Source organism: Culex pipiens, chromosome 1 (assembly GCF_016801865.2).
Source record: "Culex pipiens pallens isolate TS chromosome 1, TS_CPP_V2, whole genome shotgun sequence".
NCBI classification, from domain to species: Eukaryota; Metazoa; Arthropoda; class Insecta; order Diptera; family Culicidae; genus Culex; species Culex pipiens.
In genome coordinates, this window is record NC_068937.1 from 21683811 (window position 1) to 21707350 (window position 23540).

The 23540-nt window shown below is 35.8% G+C and overlaps 1 protein-coding gene across 2 annotated transcripts in view; it reads left to right on the forward strand.

Moving 5' to 3' along the window:
- The window catches only part of LOC120420223 (uncharacterized), a 204988-nt gene extending 182964 nt beyond the window's left edge, over nucleotides 1-22024 (forward strand). Inside the window, exons 5-11 of one of the 2 annotated variants that reach the window (XM_039583211.2) lie at nucleotides 2433-2797; nucleotides 2868-3016; nucleotides 9170-9737; nucleotides 15967-16088; nucleotides 16148-16425; nucleotides 16483-16574; nucleotides 19816-22024. In XM_039583211.2, the coding sequence (XP_039439145.1) occupies nucleotides 2433-2797; nucleotides 2868-3016; nucleotides 9170-9737; nucleotides 15967-16088; nucleotides 16148-16425; nucleotides 16483-16574; nucleotides 19816-20820 (2579 nt within the window). In that variant the 3' untranslated portion in view covers nucleotides 20821-22024. The remainder of the gene's footprint in view (nucleotides 1-2432; nucleotides 2798-2867; nucleotides 3017-9169; nucleotides 9738-15966; nucleotides 16089-16147; nucleotides 16426-16482; nucleotides 16575-19815) is intronic. The other variant, XM_039583212.2, reaches the window with a different exon arrangement.
- The last annotated feature ends 1516 nt before the right edge of the window (nucleotides 22025-23540 follow it).

The window sequence follows — 23540 nt, forward strand, 5'->3', positions numbered from 1 at the left end:
ATCATGAATTACAGCTTTCATAAAGTGTTTTTGACTGTTTCAAAGTTATAAATAGCTCAAACAAAAGTGAGCAAGCAACTCTCAATTGTTGATACATCTGAAAATGTTGAATTTATAGCGGAAAAAGGCAAAAGTGATGAGAATTGGTCGAAAGGCTTAGGGTGATTAAAATGGGCATATTTCCCCTAGCTAGTTGGCGGATCATCCCGATTATCCTGACCACCCGACCCGTTCCGCCAGTGTTGCCATATTATTGGCTCCCCTTTCGTATTTTAAACAGTTCATCAATTGTTTACATTCCTCGTTGAATATATTTTCTCTGCCACGCAACGGCAGCGCCACCCAGCGGAAATGACCCAATTTCAGTCAACAAAAGCCCGTGACACAGCCTGGGGGTCGTGATTCGAAAACAATCCAATTTCACGGTCACAAAAGTCGAAAAGCAATCAGCTTGAATGCACACAACAATGACAGATTATTTCGGTCGCAGAAGGCCAAAAATGACAACTCACGCACGGTGGTTGCCACCATTTTGACGTGATTAAAATGCCCGCCTCTTCCCGCCTACTACGACTACCCTGTTTGAAAAATGTCGCACGTCGTACGAGTTGTCGCACGGTTCTGATTTCACCGTTTCGATATCGATTGGTCGAAAGGACGACAAACGACAAACACTTGACATGCCCGACATAGTTTTTTCTCATCGATTTTTTGACAGCTCGATGACTTTACCGTGTCGACGCAAACACTTTGACAGTTTTATTCATGTTTTGAACATGTTTGATGAACAGAAGAGCGTCAAATTCTGCCTTGTCAGAAGTTTTTGAAAAAGAATCGGTTCAGTAATGCGGTGAAGACAAAGAAGGGCAAGATTTTAGTAGATACTTGCGTCTTCAAAACGAATTGGAAATTCCTTTCCGAAAACCATCACCAGGAGAAGAAGGTCAACGGAGTGGGTTTTGGACTCCTAGCTGAAGGACAACTTTGTGCTCGTGGAGGTGGCCGACTCCAACGAAAGGGCCGGATATTCAGAATAATCAAAGGTTGGCGTGGCTTTATCAGGATCTTCACAGTCCGTCAGCTACGAGGAGCACGAAGAGGCGTACTCCAACGGAGAAAACGATCCTAAAGGTGATGGCCGGGGGTTAAGTGGGTGAGGTGCATTCCATCGTGGATAATTGCGGCAGTACAAGGACGGGCAAGACACACGTCATATTCGGATACGGGCTGATACGGGTGACCTACCAGAAGGCCAAGAACTTGACCATTCCGTTGCTGTCGGTTCTGGAGATTACGACGTGCAAACGCCACCTGTGTATAAGAATCCGACCAACTTTCCGATCTTGAATCAGAAGCGCTTTAGGCAATCCAAGACGATTCGGGTAAAAACGGCTTATTGGGTAAAAAATTCATGTTAAAAAAAAGTTTCTTTCTCCAAACAGTTCGAATGTTGGTTCCACTGCGCGAAGATTTCAACAGCGGTTTCACCGACAAGAAGTGTCTTCCACCCGCACAGCTGCCGGTTCTGCTCCAAATTCGCATCCTGAACGAGTTCCAGAACGACAACGCCATGACCCAGGAACCGCAAGACAAAGACGCAAGACAGAAAGAACTACCGCAATTCGCCACCAGTTCCGGCGTGAGCTCGGAGCCTCCGATGGAGGAAATTGACCGATAAAACGAAGTGAAAATTTTGCAGATCGGCCGAAAAGGATACTCCGGGTGAGGACTGAGCACCAGTAAGGAAGTTACGCTGGTGACGAAGATTTCTCTAGCCGCTAAGCAGTGTAGTAAGACAACTCTGTTTTCACTGCGAGTGACCAACGTTGCGGACGAGGTGGAATCATCGGCTATTGACCCGGACTTTTTTTGTTTTTGTTGTTATTGTCGCTGACAAAAACAATCCGGTCAAGCGGCATGACACGATCAGAACCTACGGAGCACCTTCTTCAACCCAACTTAGCAGAAACCGACCAAATTCAACTTGGAGCGTCAAACAAATCTCGAGTAAAGAGATGGTGAGATTAATTCAACAATTAACATGCTAATCGATTGTAAAATAATCAAAATAAATGATTATAATCAATTAATGCTTTAAAACAACTATTTTTATTTGAAACATAACCTAAAAATCCGAAATGACAGCACACGACAAAGGCGTGACATCCTAAATAACAAAACCGTGCGACGTCGGTCGAATGTCGTACGACAATGTCGTACAATTTCGATTATCGATCGCACGACAAATACGACATTTTGGTGCAAAAACGTATGACATTCGCGCGAAAGTTGTACGACATTGTCGTGCGACGTCGTACGATTGCACGGACGACAAACGACGGACGTCTGACGGACTTTTCAGTCAGGGTACGAGCCAAAGCGGTCAATTTCTCACTCACCCCTTTTGTTTCCCTTTTATTTCCCCTTTCCAGAAAACAGCGACGAAGTGGAAGAAGACACGCTCAACGCCGCCACCGGAAATAAAAGTCTAGCTTCCAAAATGACAAAAACAACCACCTCCTACTGCTTTCTGCGACACCACCAGCAACAACAACAACAATCGCAGCAAGCCAAGCCACCGCACAGCCGGAACAACTCGCTCCGGGTTCACCGATCGACGGCGGGGGCTCCCGTTTCCCCTTCCGCCTCGTTCGCACCAGTGTTCGGTCAAGCCAAGAGCCCGCACGGCGGTTCCTGCTCCTCGTTTGCCGGTTCCGGTTCCAGCCAGCAGCTGCCAACCAGCTGTCCTACCGGGACCTGTCTGCCGCTAGGTGGCAGCAGCTGCTGCTGCTCCAAGGTCTGTTGTTTAGGTGACGCCATCTTGAATGTAGTTTTGACAAATCGATTGTTTTCTTTTCTTGCGGCAGGATTTCCTCAAACACCAAAAGTCACCCGTGTTCAACCGGCGCCGGTCGTCGTCGATCAGCGTCGCGCGGCCAACGCCGGATCTGTACCGATTTCTGAAGGCGGAAGTGCCACCGGCCATGCAGCAACCGCTGGCGTCACCCGGTGCGAGGTTAGTGACGTTTCCGAGACCTTTTTCTAAATTCTAAAATTCTAAAATTCTACAATTCTAAAATTTATTCAAAAATTCTAAACAAAATTGTCAAAATTGTCAAAATTGTCAAAATTGTCAAAATTGTCAAAATTGTCAAAATTGTCAAAATTGTCAAAATTGTCAAAATTGTCAAAATAGTCAAAATGTCAAGATTGTCAAGTTTGTCAAATTGTCACAATTGTCAAAATTGTCACAATTGTCAAAATTGTCACAATTGTCAATTGTTATGTATGATTTGTTCAATTATTTAAAAAAGTTAAAATAGTTTTAATATTCGATACAACTTTAATGATTTATGTGTAATATTTTTAATATTTTCAATATTTTTAACATTTTTAATATTTTTAATATTTTTAATGTTTTTAATATTTTTAATATTTTTAATATTTTTAATATTTTTAATATTTTCAATATTTTTAATATTTTTAATATTTTTAATATTTTTAATATTTTTAATATTTTTAATATTTTTAATATTTTTAATATTTTTAATATTTTTAATATTTTTAATATTTTTAATATTTTTAATACTTTTAATATTTTTAATATTTTTAATATTTTTAATATTTTTAATACTTTTAATATTTTTAATATTTATAATATTTCTAATATTTTTAATTTTTTAATATTTTGAATTTTTTCAAAATTTTTATTTTTTAATATTTTTAATATTTTTAATACTGCTAATATTATTAAATTTTTTATTTTTTAAAATATTTTTAATATTTAAATAATTTAATTTTTTTAATAGTTTTGATTAATTTTGATAAGTGTTTTTAATAACATATTTTTTTTGCAACATTGATTATTTTAATATTTTTTTTTGATTTGAGTAATTCTTTTAATTTTTGCCGAGAACCGTGGTGTAGGGGTAATTGTGATTGCCTCTCACCCAGTCGGCCTGAGTTCGATCCCAGACGGCCTCGGTGGCATTTTACGAGACGAGATTTGTCTGATCACGCCTTCCGTCGGACAGGAAGTAAATGTTTTTTTTAACAAAATTGGCAAAATATAAAATATATGGCAAAAATTTAAAAAATTACAAAATTAAATCTACATCGCCTACTAAGTGTCGAGAGGCCAAATACCTTCGTCAAGCTGGCCTAGAAAACTCCCAAAAGTTACACAAACAAATCGCTCAAATTTGACAGCCAACAGATCAACAAAAGAGAGCGAAAATCCACCGCAACAATAATCATTATTCGATTATGACGTTGACGAGTTTCGATTTCGCTGACGACATCTCCGGGTTTCTCCCCGGCGAGAGTTCACGATGATGAGGTTTGCCAAAAATGGATTTCAATCACCGGTTCGCCCGGTTGGCCTAATTTTGTAAAACCACTTCGTTAGTTTGTGATTGGTCGCGGTTTGCGGCGGATGGGCCAAATTTTTTGTTGAAGTTTGGAAAAAAAGTTCACCGAAAGTGAGGTTAGTTTGACAGAGTTGACAGAGTTTTCAATATTCCGGTCACCATGGTACCTGCAGCCATGGCCTGCTTCGTCCGTCGCCATAACTTCTAAAAGGGTGCTCACACAAAAAGCATGGAAATCTTCGCAAAGTGCATATCTCTTTATTCTATCCCAACGGCACAAAAACACTCTCTCTGCCGCGCAAAACTGTGCAGATTACGGAAGTTTTCCTCGACGTTGGACCACGGGTTATGAAGATGCACCAACGACGGGAAAGATCAACACTCCATCGTCATCCTTGCAGTGTCTTCCCATGGCCTCTAGCTGGAGACGTGCCCCGGGTTCCGTTATGCAAAAATATGACAGCAAGCGTAAAATCCAGCAGGTCATGAATTTTAAAACGTGCAATCTATCAGCCAACGCCACCCCTGCCACTTCCTTCCTCCACCACCTTGGAGCACTCTAATCGCAGTCCACCGTTAACTTTGACGGCTGCAGAAAAACGACGTCCGCCATCTTTCTTTTTTCGCTCTCCACTCACTTTTTGACATTCAACGCAGAGAAAGGATGCAAAAAAAATGATCCAAACTGGATTTTCCGCCACATTAACCGTTTGGAATACCGGAGTAAACGGATTAGTTCGGAGAAGAGCGTCCCCTTCCTTTTCCTCTTGTGGGAGCAGAATCGACAACTCGATAAGGCTGACAGTGCTGCCAGCAGCATGGGGCGTTTGCTGAAGGCGGAACGAGTTAATCCCAAATATATGTGCATCGCCAAAACCACACGCGGTCGATGCGGAGGATTATCCGCAGATCATCGCCGGCGAAGCCGAGGTTGTATTTTATGGCGGAAGGGAGAGCTATTGAAAGAAGTAGGCGATGCGAGTGGTGGTTTGACAGTTCCCTTTCAACGTTTTCCTCTTTGAAATATTATAGGTTTTATTTGTGTTATCTCAATGCATTTAGAATCTATTTCTTTAATCAAATCAGAAGATATACTTGACGTATCATTCTTTGCAGTTACAGCAATTTTAACCAAAAAATAAAATAAAAGATTATCATATTTTGTTTTTTTTACCTTTTAAAATGTTAATCCCAAAACTGCGCCATTAAACATTTGGTAACGGCTTCAACAAGCTACGTCATCATCAGGTCCGTGATTTCAAAGAACTTGAAATTTTGTATGGATCTCAGAACTTTTGCAATAGTTAATATGAAATCTTACGTTGTTTTGCTCGCATTGTCAGTACTGAAAATATTTCAATTTTAAAACTACCCTCCAAATCGACTCGAGGCTTGAATCAAAATTCTCAGTGGGCTTGTGAACATTTTGAAAAAAAAAACACGATATTAATCTAACGTCTAAAAACTTGTAGTATAAAGCATATTTTAAAAATTCAGGCATTTTAATTTTTACTTACGATATTTTGTTTTTTTTTTTTTTTTTTTGAGTTTAGGCCAAAACTCAAATTTCTAGGACATTACACCGTAAAATTTAAATAAATTATAAAATTTGAGTATAAAAAGAATCTATGACATAAGGTCGAATGGACAAATGGTCGAATGGACCAAAGGTCGAATGCCAAAAGGTCGAATGGACAAAAAGTCGAAAGTAGACAAAAGGTCGAATTTCAGAAAAACAATTACAAAACAATACTTTCGATGTGAGCCTAAATACACAATTAATGAAAAGCAGCTATGGAAAGGTGATTTGAACGTTTTTCTTTAATTTTACTTCTACATTCTTAAAAATTTTGAGGTATTTTGAATAAAAACTTGCCCCCGGAATATTGAATACTTTTTGAAAGGCCAGGGGGAGGATTTTCTTTGAACAAATTAAAGACAGATTGAAAAGTGATTGCAAACTTGCAACAATATTTAAGAACAAGATTTTTGCATTTTTCGAAACTATTTAAATGTAAAAAAATGTAAAATTCTATAAAATATTCCATCGATTTTTAAAAATAAAATGAAAACTTACAATTTTTTTTTGAAAATTCTGTTTATCATTACGGCAGTCAAGAATAGATTTTTTTAAATAAAATAAAAACTTAAAAAATATTTTATAATTCGAGCTTTTTTGAAGACAGTCAGGAATAGGTTGTTGAATTAAAAAAAACTAAAAAAAAACCAAAGAAGTCAACTTTTTTTAAAAGAATTGCTTATGTTTGAAAAAATGGAAAAAAAAACTCACAAAAATATTATGAAAGTCAAGAAAATGTTGTTTTTAAAATAAAAATAAACATAAAATATTTTAGAAGTCGAACTTTTTTTTTGAAGAAAAGCTCACGATTAAAAGAATAGAAAAACTCACAAAAATATTTTGACAATCAAGAACTGGTTGTTTTCAAAAATAAAAATAAACTTTCATAATATTTAAGAAATCGAACTTTTGTTTTCAAAGAACTGTTCATGTTTGAATGAATGAAAAAACTCACAAAAATATTACGACAAACAAGAAAAAGTTGCTTTTAAAAAAATTAAAACTTGAAAAATATGTTAGAAGTCGAACTTTTTTTGGAAGAACTGCTCATGTTTGAAAGAATGGAAATCTTCTCGAAAAATGGTTTGGAAGTTATTCTGTTAATTTCATTATTTATTATTGCTTTAAGAATGGATAAACCAAGGATAAACCCACAGAAAAAATACAGATTTACTTGAAAGCAAATATTTTTTTCAAGATTTTTTTACAATCACAATTATTTGTTTCATTTTTTCACATTCGACCTTTTGTCAATTCGACCTTGTGCCCATTCGACCTTATGTATTTCGACCCTTTGTTGCACATCCAACTTTTGAATGAATTTTCTGATCAAATTGGTGTCTTCGGCAATGTTGTAGGTATTGTTGAGGACTATTAAGAAAAAAAACTTGTTTTTAGATTTTTTAGATTTTTTGAATTGTTTCAGGGTCTTTTTTTTTTTTTGAAAACATTATTTAAAAAAAAAGTTCAATCAAACAAGACATTTCAAAAGGGCCAAACATTCATTATAAAGCCATTTTGAAATGTTAGTTTTGACTCAATTTTTATTTGTTTTCGAAAAGATCGGAAAATTTCACGAATGCTCATTTTTTCAAATTGAAAATCGGAACATTAGTTGCTAAGATATTGACAAATAATACGCCATTTTTTAGAGTTTTACTGTTTTCAAAAATCATGTATTTTGTGATAAAGCTGTTTTATTTTAATTATTTTTTGTGATTTCACTTCTGTCACTAAAACTTGATTTGCAAAAAAAACTATTTTTTTATTTTCTGATATGTTTTAGGGGACACCAAATGCCAACTATTCGAAAATTGAAAAGAATATTTTCATTTTTTTTTAAATCAGGACCTATATTTCAATAGGGCGTAATATTGAATGTTTGGCCCTTTTGAAATGTTAGTCTTGATTTGAAAAAAAATAAAAATATTGTTTTTAAAAAGATCGGAAAATTTCACGAATGTTTCATATTTTCACACAAAAACATAAATTTTCCTGTTTTTAATTTTTGCATGGCAATATCTCAGCAACTAAGGGTTGTATTAACAAAGTTAAAAAAAAGCAAAATATAGAGAATTTTCTCAGTTTTTCAAAAGTATTTTTTTCAAAAGTGGGGAAACATGTGCAGTAATTTTAAAAAATGAATAACTGCGACTATTTTCAACAAAATTACCTAAAAATGGCTATAACTTGAGAACGGTGCACTTTATCAAGTATATTTTGATTGCATATTTCTATTTTACATCGAAAAATGAAGTTGAAAAATTTTTGCGACCAATATTCGGATTTTTTGAAAAACTCAGTTTTGATTCAAAAATTATAACTCGTTCGAAGATTTTTTGCCCATTCTGGAAATTTCTGAAAAGTTGGACATCAACCACTAAAAAATAAAAAATAAATTAAAAATTAAAAAAAAAATATTTTTCTTGCAAATCAAGTTTTAGTGACAAAAAGTTAAATTAAAAATCACCATTTTTTTACTGTGTATCATTTTTTTTTTCAGTGTAGTCCATATCCATATCTACAACTTTGCCGAAGACACCAAATCGATCAAAAAATTCCTTCAAAAGATACAGATTATTAAATTTTCATATATCATTTTTGTATGGGCATTTGCCAAATTTGTATGGGAAGTTATATGGACAAAATAACGATGCAAAATGGCTTCTTCGGGCATACCGAAGGCACCAAAAAAGTTTCAGTCGGATTAAAAAAAAAACAAAAAAAACGAATGACCGAAATCTCAGAGAATTGCTCAGTAACGATAATCATTTTTTTTATCTCGCCGAACGATTAAATTATACATAGTTGGTTTCTACGTTACCTTCAGTATTGTTTGCTTTGAAAGCACTCTACATATCAATGTAGGTATAATGTGCAAGGTGACTAACTGTCAAAAACTTGTAACAATTAGTTTGACAACTAACTAATTTTGACGACGCTATGAGTTGAAGTTTAAACAAATGTCTCACAAACCGCATTCTTCTCTACTAACGAACAGCATCAACTTTTGTGGTAGAATCTCATTAACAATTTGACTCTTTTCTGATAGCAAAGCATCAGAGAATACTTTGCTAACAACCTGGCCATGGTTTTGGCAAGCAGGAGGTCGGGGTCGGGGGGACCACCCAGATTCAACTCGACGACAAAGTGGTTTTCGCAATTTCCAACAAGCATTCAATTTAAAATTTCTTTCTTTTCTCCTTTCTCTCTCTTCCAGGTGTCAACACGCTCAAAACAAAACCACTAACCTAGAAACGCCCTTTTTGTTTTGCTCTGTCCGCCCCAGATTTCCGCCGCTCACTGCCAGCTCCAAGGGCAGCGCCCTGGCCTCCTCGACGTCGACCATGTCCACGCTGGTGGAAAGTGTCAGCGGGGTCAGTTCGGCCACGGCCCCTCCGGACAACCTGGGTCCACCCAAGGAACACCCTTACCTAACCTCGTCCCCGTCAAACTCCCGCCTCAAGCAGCAGCAAGATGGCGGCGGCGGAGATCGGCCCGCTTCGGCGGTTCCACCGGCCGGAACAAAGTCGTCGTCGAGCCGCTTCCAGAGCAACAACGAGGAAAACGACGGAAATTTCAGCAATCTGCACCAGCAGCAGCAGCCGCAGCAACATCCGGTTCGGCACCATCCGCCGGCCCATCGGACGGTTAGCATTAGCACGACGGCCATTGTTTGCGGCGGGGGAGGGGGGTACGACCGGACCGCGGTCACGACCGGCGGAGGTTCGGCCGAGGCACGCCAGCGGATGCGAACGTCCAGCATGCCGGTGGAGAACAACAGAAAGGTGAGTTTGGTGAGGGCGCGAAGTAGGCGAAGAGGTTTTTGAAGGGGGCGCATGGTGGCCTACTAGGATTGCTGGAGGGCGCTGAAGGACCGTGCGACTCCACGAAAAGATTTTTTTTATGTTCTTTTTCCAAAATCATAACAAAATAGCGTTCATAATTGCGAGTAACTAAGATCGATTCAAATTTAAATAATTTGATGATTGATTCAAGTTGTTGTCCCTCCCTTCATTATTTCCCTGAAAATTTGGGGACACTTGAAATAATATTTGCAACGACCTGTGTCATTTTAATCACTTTGACACTTTTGATAACTCTAATAGTTTCAATAATTTTCTAATGGCTATAACTTGAAAACTTTATCAAAATTTCTCTAAAGTACTTTTTGATTTCAAATTCGATTCTACGTCGAAAAATTAAAAATGAAGTTGAAAATTTTTTGCACCGATATTTCGATTTTTTGAAAAAATCAGTATCGATTCGAAAAATTATAACTCGATCAAAGATTTTTTGCCCGTTCAGAAAATTTCTGAAAAATTGTCATTTGATGTCCCTTAACAAATTTCAGAAATAAAAAAAAAATAAAATGCTTTTTTTTTGCAGTAACAGAAAGTGAAATTAAAAATCACCAAAAAAAAATTTTACATGTATTATTTTGTTTCAGTGTAGTCCTTATTCATACCTTCAACTTTGATACAGATTTTTGAATTTTCATTCATCATTTTTGTATGGGCAGCTGTCAAATTTGTATGGAAAATTATATGGGCAAACTAATTATGCAAATTGGCTTCTTTAAGCATACCGTTTCAGTCGGATAGAAAAATACAAAAATTAAAATTGCAAAAAAAAGACCAATTTCGTATAGAATTGCTCTTCTGAAGACACCTAAGCTCCAGAACATTTTTCGGAAAATTCATTTTTCACTTAATTTTGCGACCTGGGCCACTCTGCAATGAATGAATTACACACCAGTACAGTTGTCTTTCAATCATTAGTTTTCAATAAATCCTTATTTTCAAGAAAAAATATTGTTTTTACACAATTTATTTTAAGACAAGTCCGAACATGCTAAATTTGATCATCAACGTAACAAAATGCATTTCAAACTATTTCCATAAAAATCCAAATTTTCTAAAAAATAAATGTTTGCCTCCGGATCGGAAAATGATTGAAAAATGTTTCTTACGGCCGAAGCCCGATACAAATTTATTTTTTTGGATAATGTGTGTTTTTTTTGCGAAAATCGTTAAAAATCGCAATTTTTTAATCACTCTATTTTTAATAGGATCACCCTAATCGCATAACCAAAAAATACGAGTCTTTTCATTTTGACAGGAACTCCCATGCTTTTGATTTGGATTCTGCTGGTGTGACAAATAAATAACAATTTAAATCGATTGTGGACTATTTTGAACATAATTTGAAACTTTTGGTTTTGTTTTTTTTTTTTAATGAAACAGGATACTAAAGACTGTTAATTGATATTTTGTATTTAAACAAAAAAAGTCTACAAAAATGAGTTAGTTTTTTAATCCAACCTTATAAGGTAGTAATATCCTACTTTGAAAGCTTGAATTAGTTCAGTTGTTTTGGGGGGTGACAAACTTCAAATAAATTTTGTAGCCGCCTAATATTTCGAGAAATAACTCAATAGTTTGTTTGCTCGCAAATTCGTTTGCCAAACTAGCAATCTGTTTGTGAGCTATTTTTTCCGCAACAAAAATGGCAGAGCAGCAAACTGACAAACGCCAAAAGGTGCGTGCCTTGTCCAGTTTCTTGTCCGTTTGTGATAGTCTAATACGTCCTTAACTGACACCTGCAAAAAAATACATTTTTGGGAACTGTATTCTAAAATCGGGGGACTCTGCAAAAAAAATGGAGAAAATTACGGTGACAAATTTTGTTTTGCATCTAGAAATAAATTTTAATAAATCCATAAAATCATAATATTATCATGGATTTAGCTGGTAGCTGGATTTTCTGGCACCTTCTCACGGTCATTGGAAACGTTCGTGGATAGACCTGAAACGAAACGAAACTATTGGCACTACGCCCCCCGGGCATGGCCTTCCTCTAACGTGGGATTTCTGCTCCAGCGCCTCTGACGAGACAGGAGAAACCGGGACCGACGTTTTACTTCACCATCCGATAGAAGCTCAGTGGATAAGGCGGGAATCGAACCCGCGTCTCATAGCATCATCGGGATCCCAATTGGTGTAAAAAATGTCAATTAATAGAAAAATTATAGATTAAAAATTTAATTTTTTATCACTTCTCCGACATCAGAAATAATAGTTTGAACATGCTCGCAAATTTTTTATTCAGTCGGAAAAAAAATTTCTGAAAAAAAACTTTAATTTTTAACCACATGGTCACCCCTAATTCTGCCTCGATGACGCCATCATGCGACCGCGTGCTCCGTTTGTTTGTCAACAAAGCTGCAGCTGGAGGGTGAGACGAAGTGACGGGGGAAAGGTTTTGACATTGTTATGCCCGCAGCCTATTTCGACGGTCGTTGAGCCGACGGCTTTTTCCAACGACTTAGTTTAGTTAAGAACTGGTCGTACAATTTGATTAGTATTTAAAAAAAATATGCATAACTCCGTACCAACTTTTAACCTTCCTAAACTCTATCGCAAAAGATGTCTCTGTCATATAAAAAGAACGAAAATTAACAAATAGGTATTTTGGGCATTTTACTCAAAGTGATAAAGAGTGAAATTAAAAAAAACGAGAATATTTTTCCGCACGCAGAAAAATAGGGTATATTTGAATCAACAAAACGTTTTGTTGATTTGAAAATCAAGATTTTTGTTGAATCAACGCTAAACGTCAAAGCGACTTTTTCAAAACAACAAAAGATTTTTGTAGAATTGAGAAAATCAAGGTTTGTTCCGACGCAAAATCGGCGTTGATTATATTCAACAAAAATTTTGTTGAATCAAACTTCGTACAGGCTGATTCTACAAAATATTTTTCTGCGTGCGTGTATGATTTTTTTCTGAATAGTCAAAACAACATTGCAGGAAACACAAATTTATTTTAAATTGAAGAATTATTATATTTTTTAATCCTTAAAAATATTTTTTTTAATTTAAAACATAAATAGGCAAGAAAGGTGGCTATAATACTTCAAAGTGTTATTGAAATAAATTTTAAATGAAAATATCCCAAAGTTTGGGTTACGTAATGGGTAATTCTCTACCAACTCACACGAAATCGGGAAAAGTTGCCCCGACCCCTCTTCGATTTGCGTGAAACTTTGTCCTAAGGGGTAACTTTTGTTCCTGATCACGAATCCGAGGTCCGTTTTTTGATATCTCGTGACGGAGGGGCGGTACGACCCCTTCCATTTTTGAACATGCGAAAAAAGAGGTGTTTTCAATCATTTGCAGCCTGAAACGGTGATGAGATAGAAATTTGGTGTCAAAGGGACTTTTATGTAAAATTAGACGCCCGATTTGATGGCGTACTCAGAATTCCGAAAAAACGTATTTTTCATCGAAAAAAAACACTAAAAAAGTTTTAAAAAATCTCCCATTTTCCGTTACTCGACTGTAAAAAATTTTGGAACATGTCATTTTATGGGAAATTTTATGTACTTTTCGAATCTACATTGACCCAGAAGGGTCATTTTTTCATTTAGAACAAAAATTTTCATTTTAAAATTTCGTGTTTTTTTCTAACTTTGCAGGATTATTTTTTAGAGTGTAACAATATTCTACAAAGTTGTAGAGCAGACAATAACAAAAATTTTGATATATAAACATAAGGGTTTTGCTTATAAACATCACGAGTGATCGCGATTTTACGAAAAAAAGTTTTGAAAAAGTTACTTTTTGCGTTTCTCTTTGTTTCGTCGTCCGTGTCTGTCGCGGGTGACCATGAACGGCCATGATCGATGACGACCAACTTTTTCAAAACTTTTTTTCGTAAAATCGCGATAACTCGTGATGTTTACAAGCAAACCTCTTATGTCTACATATAAATTTTTTTGTAATTGTCAACTACAACTTTGTAGAACATTGTTACACTCTAAAAAATAACCCTGCAAAGTTAGAAAAAACACGAAATTTTAAAATAAAAATTTTTGTTCTAAATGAAAAAATGACCCTTCTGGGTCAATGTAGATTCGAAAAGTACATAAAATTTCCCATAAAATGACATGTTCCAAAGTTTTTTAAAGTCGAGTAACGGAAAATGGGAGAATTTTTAAAAAAAATTTAGTGTTTTTTTCGATGAAAAATACGTTTTTTCGGAATTCTGAGTACGCCATCAAATCGGACGTCTAATTTTACATAAAAGTCCCTTTGACACCAAATTTCTATCCCATCACCGTTTCAGGCTGCAAATTATTGAAAAACACCTCTTTTTTTGCATGTTCAAAAATGGAAGGGGTCGTACAGCCCCTCCGTCACGAGATATCAAAAAACGGACCTCGAATTCGTGATCAGGAACAAAAGTTACCCCTTAGGACAAAGTTTCACGCAAATCGAAGAGGGGTCGGGGCAACTGCTGTGTGAGTTGGCGGACCCTAATACAAGAGCACTCCCCAATACTCTTATTTTTAAATTGACAGTAATCAAAATACAAGCGTCTTGCATGAAAATCGTAGAAATAATGTTCAGTCACAAAGTGATTTGTTTACCTTTTTTTGGTACCCTCCGCAAACGTCAAACCATACAAAATTGCTGCCGGATCTTTTCCGGGAGAGATTCGGAAAACAATATCCGTTTGCGGAGGGTGCCAAAATGTTTGGTTATGTTCTGCTTGCAAAAGACAATAAGGATTGTAAGCATTGTATAAAAAAGTCAAAAACTGCTCGAATGGAAATACTCCATTGGTAAAGTCAACACTTTTTCAGAACCCGGTGTTGAAGTTGGCTAAGCAAGTCGTTGATGGAGTCGGAATCGGGCCCTTTTGTAGAGCTGGTGGAATAAGAGTCGAATTTGATCAATCTTGAGCGTCGTCGGAAAACTTTTCCGACTCTACAACCCGTAGAAAATCACCAACGATTTCTGTCCGAATTCAGTTCTAATCTCATTGAGTTCTCTCCTTCCAGAATGTAGCAAAAATAATAAATTTCTCGTAACATTAATTTAAATAGCATGATAAACTTTGCTCTTCCCTCCGAAATCCGTTCCCACCCTTTCCATTACAACCTTGTACTCGACTCCCTGGCTCCGACAAATGAAATCTGACGCATGGTGCGGCAGTGGTGTAGCATGCCATGCCTTCTCTGCTTAGATTTGCCGAATAGAGTTATCTAAGCCCAAGCTCACGCACACTGGCACCCCATTTGTTTTGCTGGCGGGTACAAAATTTAACCTCAATCTTTTTCGTGTACGTACACGCAATGCATGCGCACGTAGATAATTCTATGGGATGGGTGTGTATTTCGTGTAGTATTTTACAAACACACAAACACTCGTGCACACATTTTGGATGCAAACTTTTCTCATCATTTCGGAGCACACCATTCACAGACGACCTACTTTCGTGAAAATGGAGAGCAGAAGAAGGATTTCCCGTTTTAATTAGCTTTCGTATTACGGGCGATTTGGGCGAAGATTAGTCTGGTTTTGAGGGCGAAATTATGAATATAATCAGAGGTGGTGAAAGTAGGTTGGAATTTGTTTTGGTTAGTCGGTGACTAACTGGTTTGGTTAGTTGTGGACTAACCTGCTCATTTTTTTTTTTTTTTGAATATTTAAATATAATTTATTATTTTGTATTTTTGTAACGTCAACTTTGTGTTGAACTACAAGGAACATGTCCGGATCTTGATAAACTGTGCAACCCAACACAAAGAGTTGTCATCTCTAATCACATTTTGACCGCGCGCTGTCACCCACCATCGTAGTTGGCCTGGCCTGGTCGGTCTAGCTAGGACGGTCCAGATCTGATGACACTGATAGGCGAAAGCAGACGAATACACTGATAAAAATAAAAAAATTATTTATTTTCCCATAATTTCAAAGCCGGCCTCTCACATTTTGACGTTTGTAAAGAAAAGTGAGGTTAGATCGAATTTTCATCAAGTTTTCCACTGTGCCAAAACTGACAGCTTGGTGCTACGACGATGATGCGACAATGATTATCACCGGACATCTCATGGCCAACCCAGATTGGCACCATTTAAGAGCGCTGCTGGGATTCCCCAAGCGGCAGCACGAGGGGATGGACACTTTCCACTGTGAATAATTTAAACACCTTGTCTTCCTTCGACAGCCCCGCCTGGCGGACACGCGCCGTTCGGCGATCCACTGTGCCGACATGGACATCGAGTACTACCGGTTGCGCAGCTTCAGCATCACCTCCCACGGAATCTGCAACCTGGGCGATTCGATGCGGTGAGTTTTGTTGACAAACATTTTTTGACGTTTGACGCTTTTTGACACATCCGATTTAGGAGTCGCCGCTCGCGGTCCATCAACTCGGTCACCTCGAACGGTTCCGGAGGAACGAAGGATCGGAAGGGGAGCAGCGGGTCGCAGAAGCAGGACGACAAGATGGCCGACGGGGACGGGGACGACAACAAGGACGGTAAGGAAAAGGGCGGCAAGGACGGAAAGGATAAACAGAACGCGTACAAGGTGGCCATGCTGGGCGCTTCCGGCGTCGGCAAGACGGCCCTGACCTACCAGTTTACCACGTCGGAGTACATTTGCGCGTACGATTTGAGCTTGGGTGAGCGGTTTGTTTACAAAATTGTGACGGAAGTTTGACAGTTGCTCTTTTTTGTAGATGACGATTACGGCCAGAAGACAGTTTCCGTGCTGCTGGACGGACACGAAACCGACCTGGAGATTATCGATCATCCGGCTTGCGAGATGTCGGTGAGTACCTTGCGGTTTTGACGTTTCCAAGCAGTGGCATAACCTCACTTTTTGGCTACCACCCGTGCAACAAATCCGTTCAACGGTTTGGCCTGAGACGAGACGATTCTAAAATTCTAAAATTGCTAAAATTGCCGAAATTGCTTAAATTGCTAAAATTGATAAAATGTCTAAAATTGCTAAAATTGCAAAAAAAAAATTCAAATAATTGCTAAAATTGCTAAAATTGCTGAAATTGCTAAAATTTCAGAAATTGTTAAAATTGCTAAAATTGAAATTGCTGAAATTGCTAAAATTGTTAAAATTGCTAAAATTGCTAAAATTTCTAAAATTTCTTAAATTGCAAAAATTGCAGAAATTGTAAAAAATGCTAAAATTGCCGAAATTGCTAAAATTGCAGAAATTGTTAAAATTGCTAAAATTGCTAAAATTGCTAAAATTGCTAAAATTGCTAAAATTGCCAAAATTGTTAAAATTGTTAAAATTGCTAAAATTGTTAAAATGGCTAAAATTGCTTAAATTTGCTCTAATTGATAAAATTTCTTAAATTGCTAAAATTGCAAAAATTGCAGAAATTGTAAAAATGGCTGAAATTGCCGAAATTGCTAAAATTGCAGAAATTGTTAAAATTGCTAAAATTGCTCAGATTGCTAAAATTGCAGAAATTGTTAAAATTGCTAAAATTGCTAAAATTGCTAAAATTGCTAAAATTGCTAAAATTGCTAAAATTGCTCAAATTGCTAAAATTGCTAAAACTGATAAAATTGCCGAAATTGCTAAAATTGCAGAAATTGTTAAAATTGCTCAAATTGCTAAAATTACTAAAATTGTTAAATTGCTAAAACTCCTGAAATTGCAAAAGTTACTAAAATTACTAAAATTGCTTAAATTGCTAAAATTGCTGAAATTGCTAAAATTCTATAATTCAAGAATTCTTGAATTGTAAAATTGCTTAAATTGCAAAAACTGCAAAAATTGCTGAAATTACTGAAATTACTAAAATTGCTTATATTGCTCAAATTGATCAAATTTCTAAAATTGCTGCAATTCTCGAATTCCAAAGTTTTACAATAATAAAATTCTAATTCCAAAAATCCTAAAAATTCAAAAAAAATGATTAAATATTAGGATTCTAAAATTTTTACAAATTCTACAAACTCCAAGCATTCCAAAAAATCCTAATATTCCAATGAATGCAAAGTTCCAACAATTCCAAAGTATCATATTTTTTATTTTGAAAATTCCCACAATTTTAAGAAGTCAAAAAATTCCAAAACGCATTTTAATCTAAAAATTACAAAAACTACAAAACACTCAAAGATTCTAAAAAAAAATAAAAACCTAAAATCAAAAAAAAATAAAAATTCAAAAAAAATTAAAAATTCAAAAAATTTGGAAATTTTTAAAATTAAAAAAAAATAAAATGTTTAAATATTCCCAAATTTATAAAATTCAAATTATAAAAATTCCGAAAATTCTAAAAAATCTAAAAATTCTAAGATTCTAAACTCCAAAAATTCTAAAAATTAAAAAAAATATTAGGATTCCAAAAATTCAAAAAATTTAACAATGTCCAAACATTCCAAAATTTTCAAATATTTCAAAAAAAGCAAAATTCCAACAATTACAAAAATATAACATTTTTTTAATTTAGAAAATTCCCACAATTTTAAGAAGTCGAAAAATTCCAAAAAGAATTTAATCTAAAAATTACAAAACACTTAAAGATTCTAAAAAAAAAAATTAAAACTTCAAAATCGAAACAAATCTAAATTCTAAAAATTCCAAGAATTCTTAAAATTCAAAAATCTAAAAATTTAGAAATTTCTATTAATTAAAAAAATGCAAAATAAAATAAAAATTTCAAGCATTCCCAAATTTTTTGAAATTTAAATTACAAAAATTCCAAAAATTCTAAAAAATCTGAAAATTCGGAAATTTTTAAAAATACCAAAAGTTATGAAAATTTAAAAAAAAAATCTGATACTCAAAAAAAAATCCAATATTTGCAAAATTTCTTAAAATTTGACATAAAATTTCAATAATTTCAAAGGGTCTATAATCTAAAAAAAAATATATTGAAGATTCTAAAATTTTTAAAAATTCCAAATGTTTTAAAAAATCAGAAAGTAAAAAAAATAAATCTTCAAAAGTTCTAAAATTCTAAGATTCTCAATTCTAAAAATTGAAATAAATCCAAAAATTCTAAAAAAAATATTATTCCAAAATTTTTACAAATTTTAAAAATTCCAACATTACAAAAGTTCAAAAAATCCCTCGAAAAATCCAAAAATTCAAAGTTTCATAAAAATAAAAAAAAATCAACAAATTCAATTTTTGATGTTCTGAAAATTCTAAACAAAATAAGAAGTTCAACAATTTCACAATGACATAAAACCTAAAAATTACAAAATTAATAATTCTAAAAATTTCTTAAAATTTAAAACTAAAGATTACGAAAATTCCACAAATTTCAAATTCTTTTAAAATTCAAAAAATCAAAACAATCAAAAAATTCTAAAAAATCTAAATTTTCTAAAAATTCCAAAGATTCAAAAATTCCCAAAATTTCTAAAATTCAAATTCCAAAAATTCTAAAAAATTTAAAAATTCTAAAATATCTAAAAATTCAATAAATTCAAAAATTCAAATAATCCTAAAAAGAACAAATTTTTATAAACTTCAAAATCTAAAAATTCAAAAAATACCAAAATTATTTAAATTCCCAACCTTCAAAAAAATCCAACAATTCTTAAAATTCTACAAAATCAAAACAATTCAAATAATTTACAGAAATTTAAAAATTCAAATAAATCTAAAGATTCCCCAAAGTTAAAATCATTTCAAAAATATCTAAAATTCTGAAGTTTTCAAAAAAAAATTTAAAGTCCTAAATTTGAAAAAAAAAACAAAAACTCAAAAATACTTTTAAAAATTTCAATTAATAATTTGTAGAATTTTTTATATTTATTGTATCTTTTGTATTAATTTGTACTAGTCTTAACCATTTTTTGAGATTTTTTATATGGAGTTTTACGTTTCTTCCGAGCTCCGTACTTACCTTAAACCAGATCAAGAAACTTTAAATCGTTTCCTGATTGTCAATCAAGAAGACATCTTTCCGTTTGTTTCGTCTGTCTCAGGATTTGACGTTTGTTGAAGGAGTTAAAAAAAAGACAACAAATCACTTAATGCATCGCTAGCGAAACATGTTTGTAAACAAATCAATAACCTTTTCTAGGAGGAAGCGTTCTGCTCAACCTACCACATTGACATCTTTGTGGTCGTATATTCCGTGGTGGACCGAGGATCGTTTAAAAAGGCCGAAAAGATTCTGCACTTTCTGCGGGACGGGGAAATGCTCCTAACCCGGGGGGTCATCCTGGTCGGGAACAAAACGGATCTGGAGCGCCAGCGGGAAGTTCAGACCCAGGTTGCGCGTCGTCTGGCGAAGGAGATCGGTGCCAAGTTCATCGAGACGTCCAGCGGGATGGACTACAACGTGGACGAGCTGCTGGTGGGGATCACGGCCCAGGTCAAGCTGAACCCGCAGCGGGTCAACCGGTTGACGGACAAGCAGCGGAACAGCATAGCTGGTCTACCGTACGAACCGCGCTCGGTAACGCCCATGAAGGGCCGCAAGACGGCCATGTCCATGCGAGAGTTGACCTCTTCCGGACGGGATGCCAGCGGCCGGATGCGCCGGATACTGCGGCGGGGCAGCATCGGCAAGTTCGGCTCGGAAGACGACGACGACTACGACCTGGGGGATAAACGGCTGCGCAAAAAGACCACCAGTGACTTCCTGCGAAACGACGACGACGGCGAGAGCGACGACGAGCGATCCACGGACAACGAGACGAACCTGCTCCGCCGGAAGCGCTACGACGCGGTCCAGCTGCCCAGCTGCTCCACCACCAACCTGACCCAAAACAGCTCAACCAACCGCTTCCTGAAGCGACTCTCGTTCGACGACCAGATGCAGCAGGACACCCAGGACCTGGTCGGCCAGGACGGGTCCTCCCGGCACGGTTCGCCCCAGCCCAGCATCAAGCGGTTCAACTTTATCGACGCCGACTCGACGCACGGCACGTCCACGTCCTGCACCGGTGGGGCGCCCTCGACCGCGGCCAACAAGTTCGCCAACCGCACCAAGCTGCTGCTGACGTCGTTCCTCAAGTTCAAGCGGAACCTGCGCGTCAAACGGCGCAGCTCCGGCAGCTGCAGCGACCTCTTCGTGATCTAAGTGTTGTGTGTGCGTGTGTGTGTGTCGTTTGTATGTGTGTCTGTGTGTCAGAACAATAAGACTCACCCATAACCTAAAAAGTACCACATTTTTCAGCGCGTCACAATTTAGCGTGTAAACAAACAAAAACAAAACAAGGGATCAAAGCAAGCGGTTTTCAAAGCGGTGGGAACAGTTTTGACAGATGAACAACGAAGAAAGTTGCGTTGCGTGGCGAGCAGAGTAGTGTCAAGTGTTGTTTAGGTAGAGATTTTAAACGTTTGCTACCGTTGATGGTTACGGAACAGTTAACAGCGGCGGTGTGATTTGTTTGGTTAGGTTTAAGCAAAAGTCGTATAATCGTGAGAAAAAAAAATGTTAAATCGATCAAATCAACAAGCTAATATCAAAACAGATGTCGACGGAACGTTTAAATGTTTTTACGGACTTTTTACATGTTGTTGGAATTGATAACACTCTAAAAATGTAGCACACACTAGCACTAGCAAATATGTACATTCATTTATTAGTGAGAGCCGAAATAAAATCGGCAAAAATCGCACTTTTATTACCATCTAAACAGTGTTGTGACAGCTGCAGCACCTTCAAAATTGTCAACTTTGGCTCGTCAAAGCTCCAAGGTAAGCAACGCTAAAGGTGGAGCAGCTGTCAAATGCAGGGTTGAAATCAACCAAGATAACCGCAAAAAGGTGTGAACACAACTTTAAATCTTTTAAGTCAGCTGTAATTTCGACTTGCTTTGAATTGCTTGCTCCAAATTTAACGCGCATACATATTTAAAACCAGAATAATGACAAAGTCTTCCACGATTTGCACGTCAGCAGCGCGTTCTGAAAATCAAAAATTCAACCGGAGACACACAACCGTTTACGAACATAACCTGTCCATATCAATTTCGAATCGGATCAGAATTGACAGACCACCTCCCCCCACCCTCTCTGAAAGCATATCCGATCCATTTCTCCTCAGATTGAAAAAAACACTCAGCAACCCGTTTTACGCTGGTAGATTGTAAGAAACGTCAAAATCAAAAAAAAAGGTGTGACAACAAACCCATCATTTGCTCCTCCCCTCACTAACTTTAAAACGATTATATCAACTAATGAAGAAGGAAAAAAGTGTGTTTAAAACAAATCAAAACGAAAAATAATAATAACCATTAAAGCCAGAAGCATGGCGGCAAGTCACGTCAACACGAAAGAGAGAGAGAGAGAGATCGAAAGAGCTCTATAATTGAAAGCCCTCGTGTTTCATTTCCATAATCCGTGGGCACGCTCCTGGATGACAGCCCTGCGGGAGGAGGAGGTCGCGGTTGCACCACCAGCTTTGCATCTAATTGCATTTTGATGACCAAACTACCCCACCTTTAAAAAAGCGGTATTGAGGTCCGCCGCTCAACGGCGACGACGACTGTTTTAATAGCAGCTTTTTGTAGTTTCGAAAAAGTTTTCTAGAACGGTTGTTTTGTAGGGTCATTCCATAAAGTTGTGATTAAATTTGATTTGCAGCGCAGTAGGCGTTGAAACTCCTTTCTTCAAGTTTAGTATTATTGTCTTTTTAAAATAAACAAGGCAGGCCGTGAAGTAATTAGAAATGTAATCTAAGTGGGCTTAGAAAAATATTCCATTTAATTTAAAAATATATATTTTTTAAGTTTGGTAAAAACTACTTTTCCCGAGTCTCCCGCCTTCTCTCTATACACTTGTTTTACTTCTCTGAGCATAATTCTCTCTTTCTTTCTCTCCTCTCTTCACCATCAAGTTCTCTCTTTGGTAACGTACTGTAACGCTGAGAGAGTGTTTAGCGCGCGCAACTCAATCGACTCTCGTGAGGTTTTGTGGAAAATTATTTGATACAATTTAAAATACAGTTTTCACGCGAACAATGAAAAATAGTTTTTTAGTGCAAAGTTTCCCTTTTTGACTGTCTTTTCATGCCTTAATTATTAAATTTAAATAAGAAATATATCAAAAATTGCGCGCTCTTTGTGTTACGATACGTCACTGGAGAGGGAGAGAAGAAATGAGAGAAGAGAAATAATGGGAGAATTTTACTCTCACGGAGAGGTAAGACAATTGGCGGGAACTTTTCAGTGCGACACGTGGTTAATAAAGTAGTCTGCCATCCGAAACATATTAATTTTTTTAAATGATGTTTTTGCGCATTTTGAGTTGAAATTTGGAATTAGACAATGACGGGATTTTGAGAAGGTTATAATTTTTATAGTTTTAAATTTTAAAAATGTTGTATTTATGGATTATAGAATTTTCGAACTGTTGAATTTTAGAATTTTAGAACTGTTGAATTTTAGAACTGTTGAATTTTAGAACTGTTGAATTTTAGAATTGAAGAATTTTAGAATTTTAGAATTTTAGAATTTTAGAATTTTAGAATTTTAGAATTTTAGAATTTTAGAATTTTAGAATTTTAGAATTTTAGAATTTTAGAATTTCAGAATTTTAGAATTTTAGAATTTTAGAATTTTAGAATTTCAGAATTTCAGAATTTTAGAATTTTAGAATTTTAGAATTTTAGAATTTTAGAATTTTAGAATTTTAGAATTTTAGAATTTTAGAATTTTAGAATTTTAGAATTTTAGAATTTTAGAATTTTAGAATTTTAGAATTTTAGAATTTTAGAATTTTAGAATTTTAGAATTTTAGAATTTTAGAATTTTAGAATTTTAGAATTTTAGAATTTTAGAATTTTAGAATTTTAGA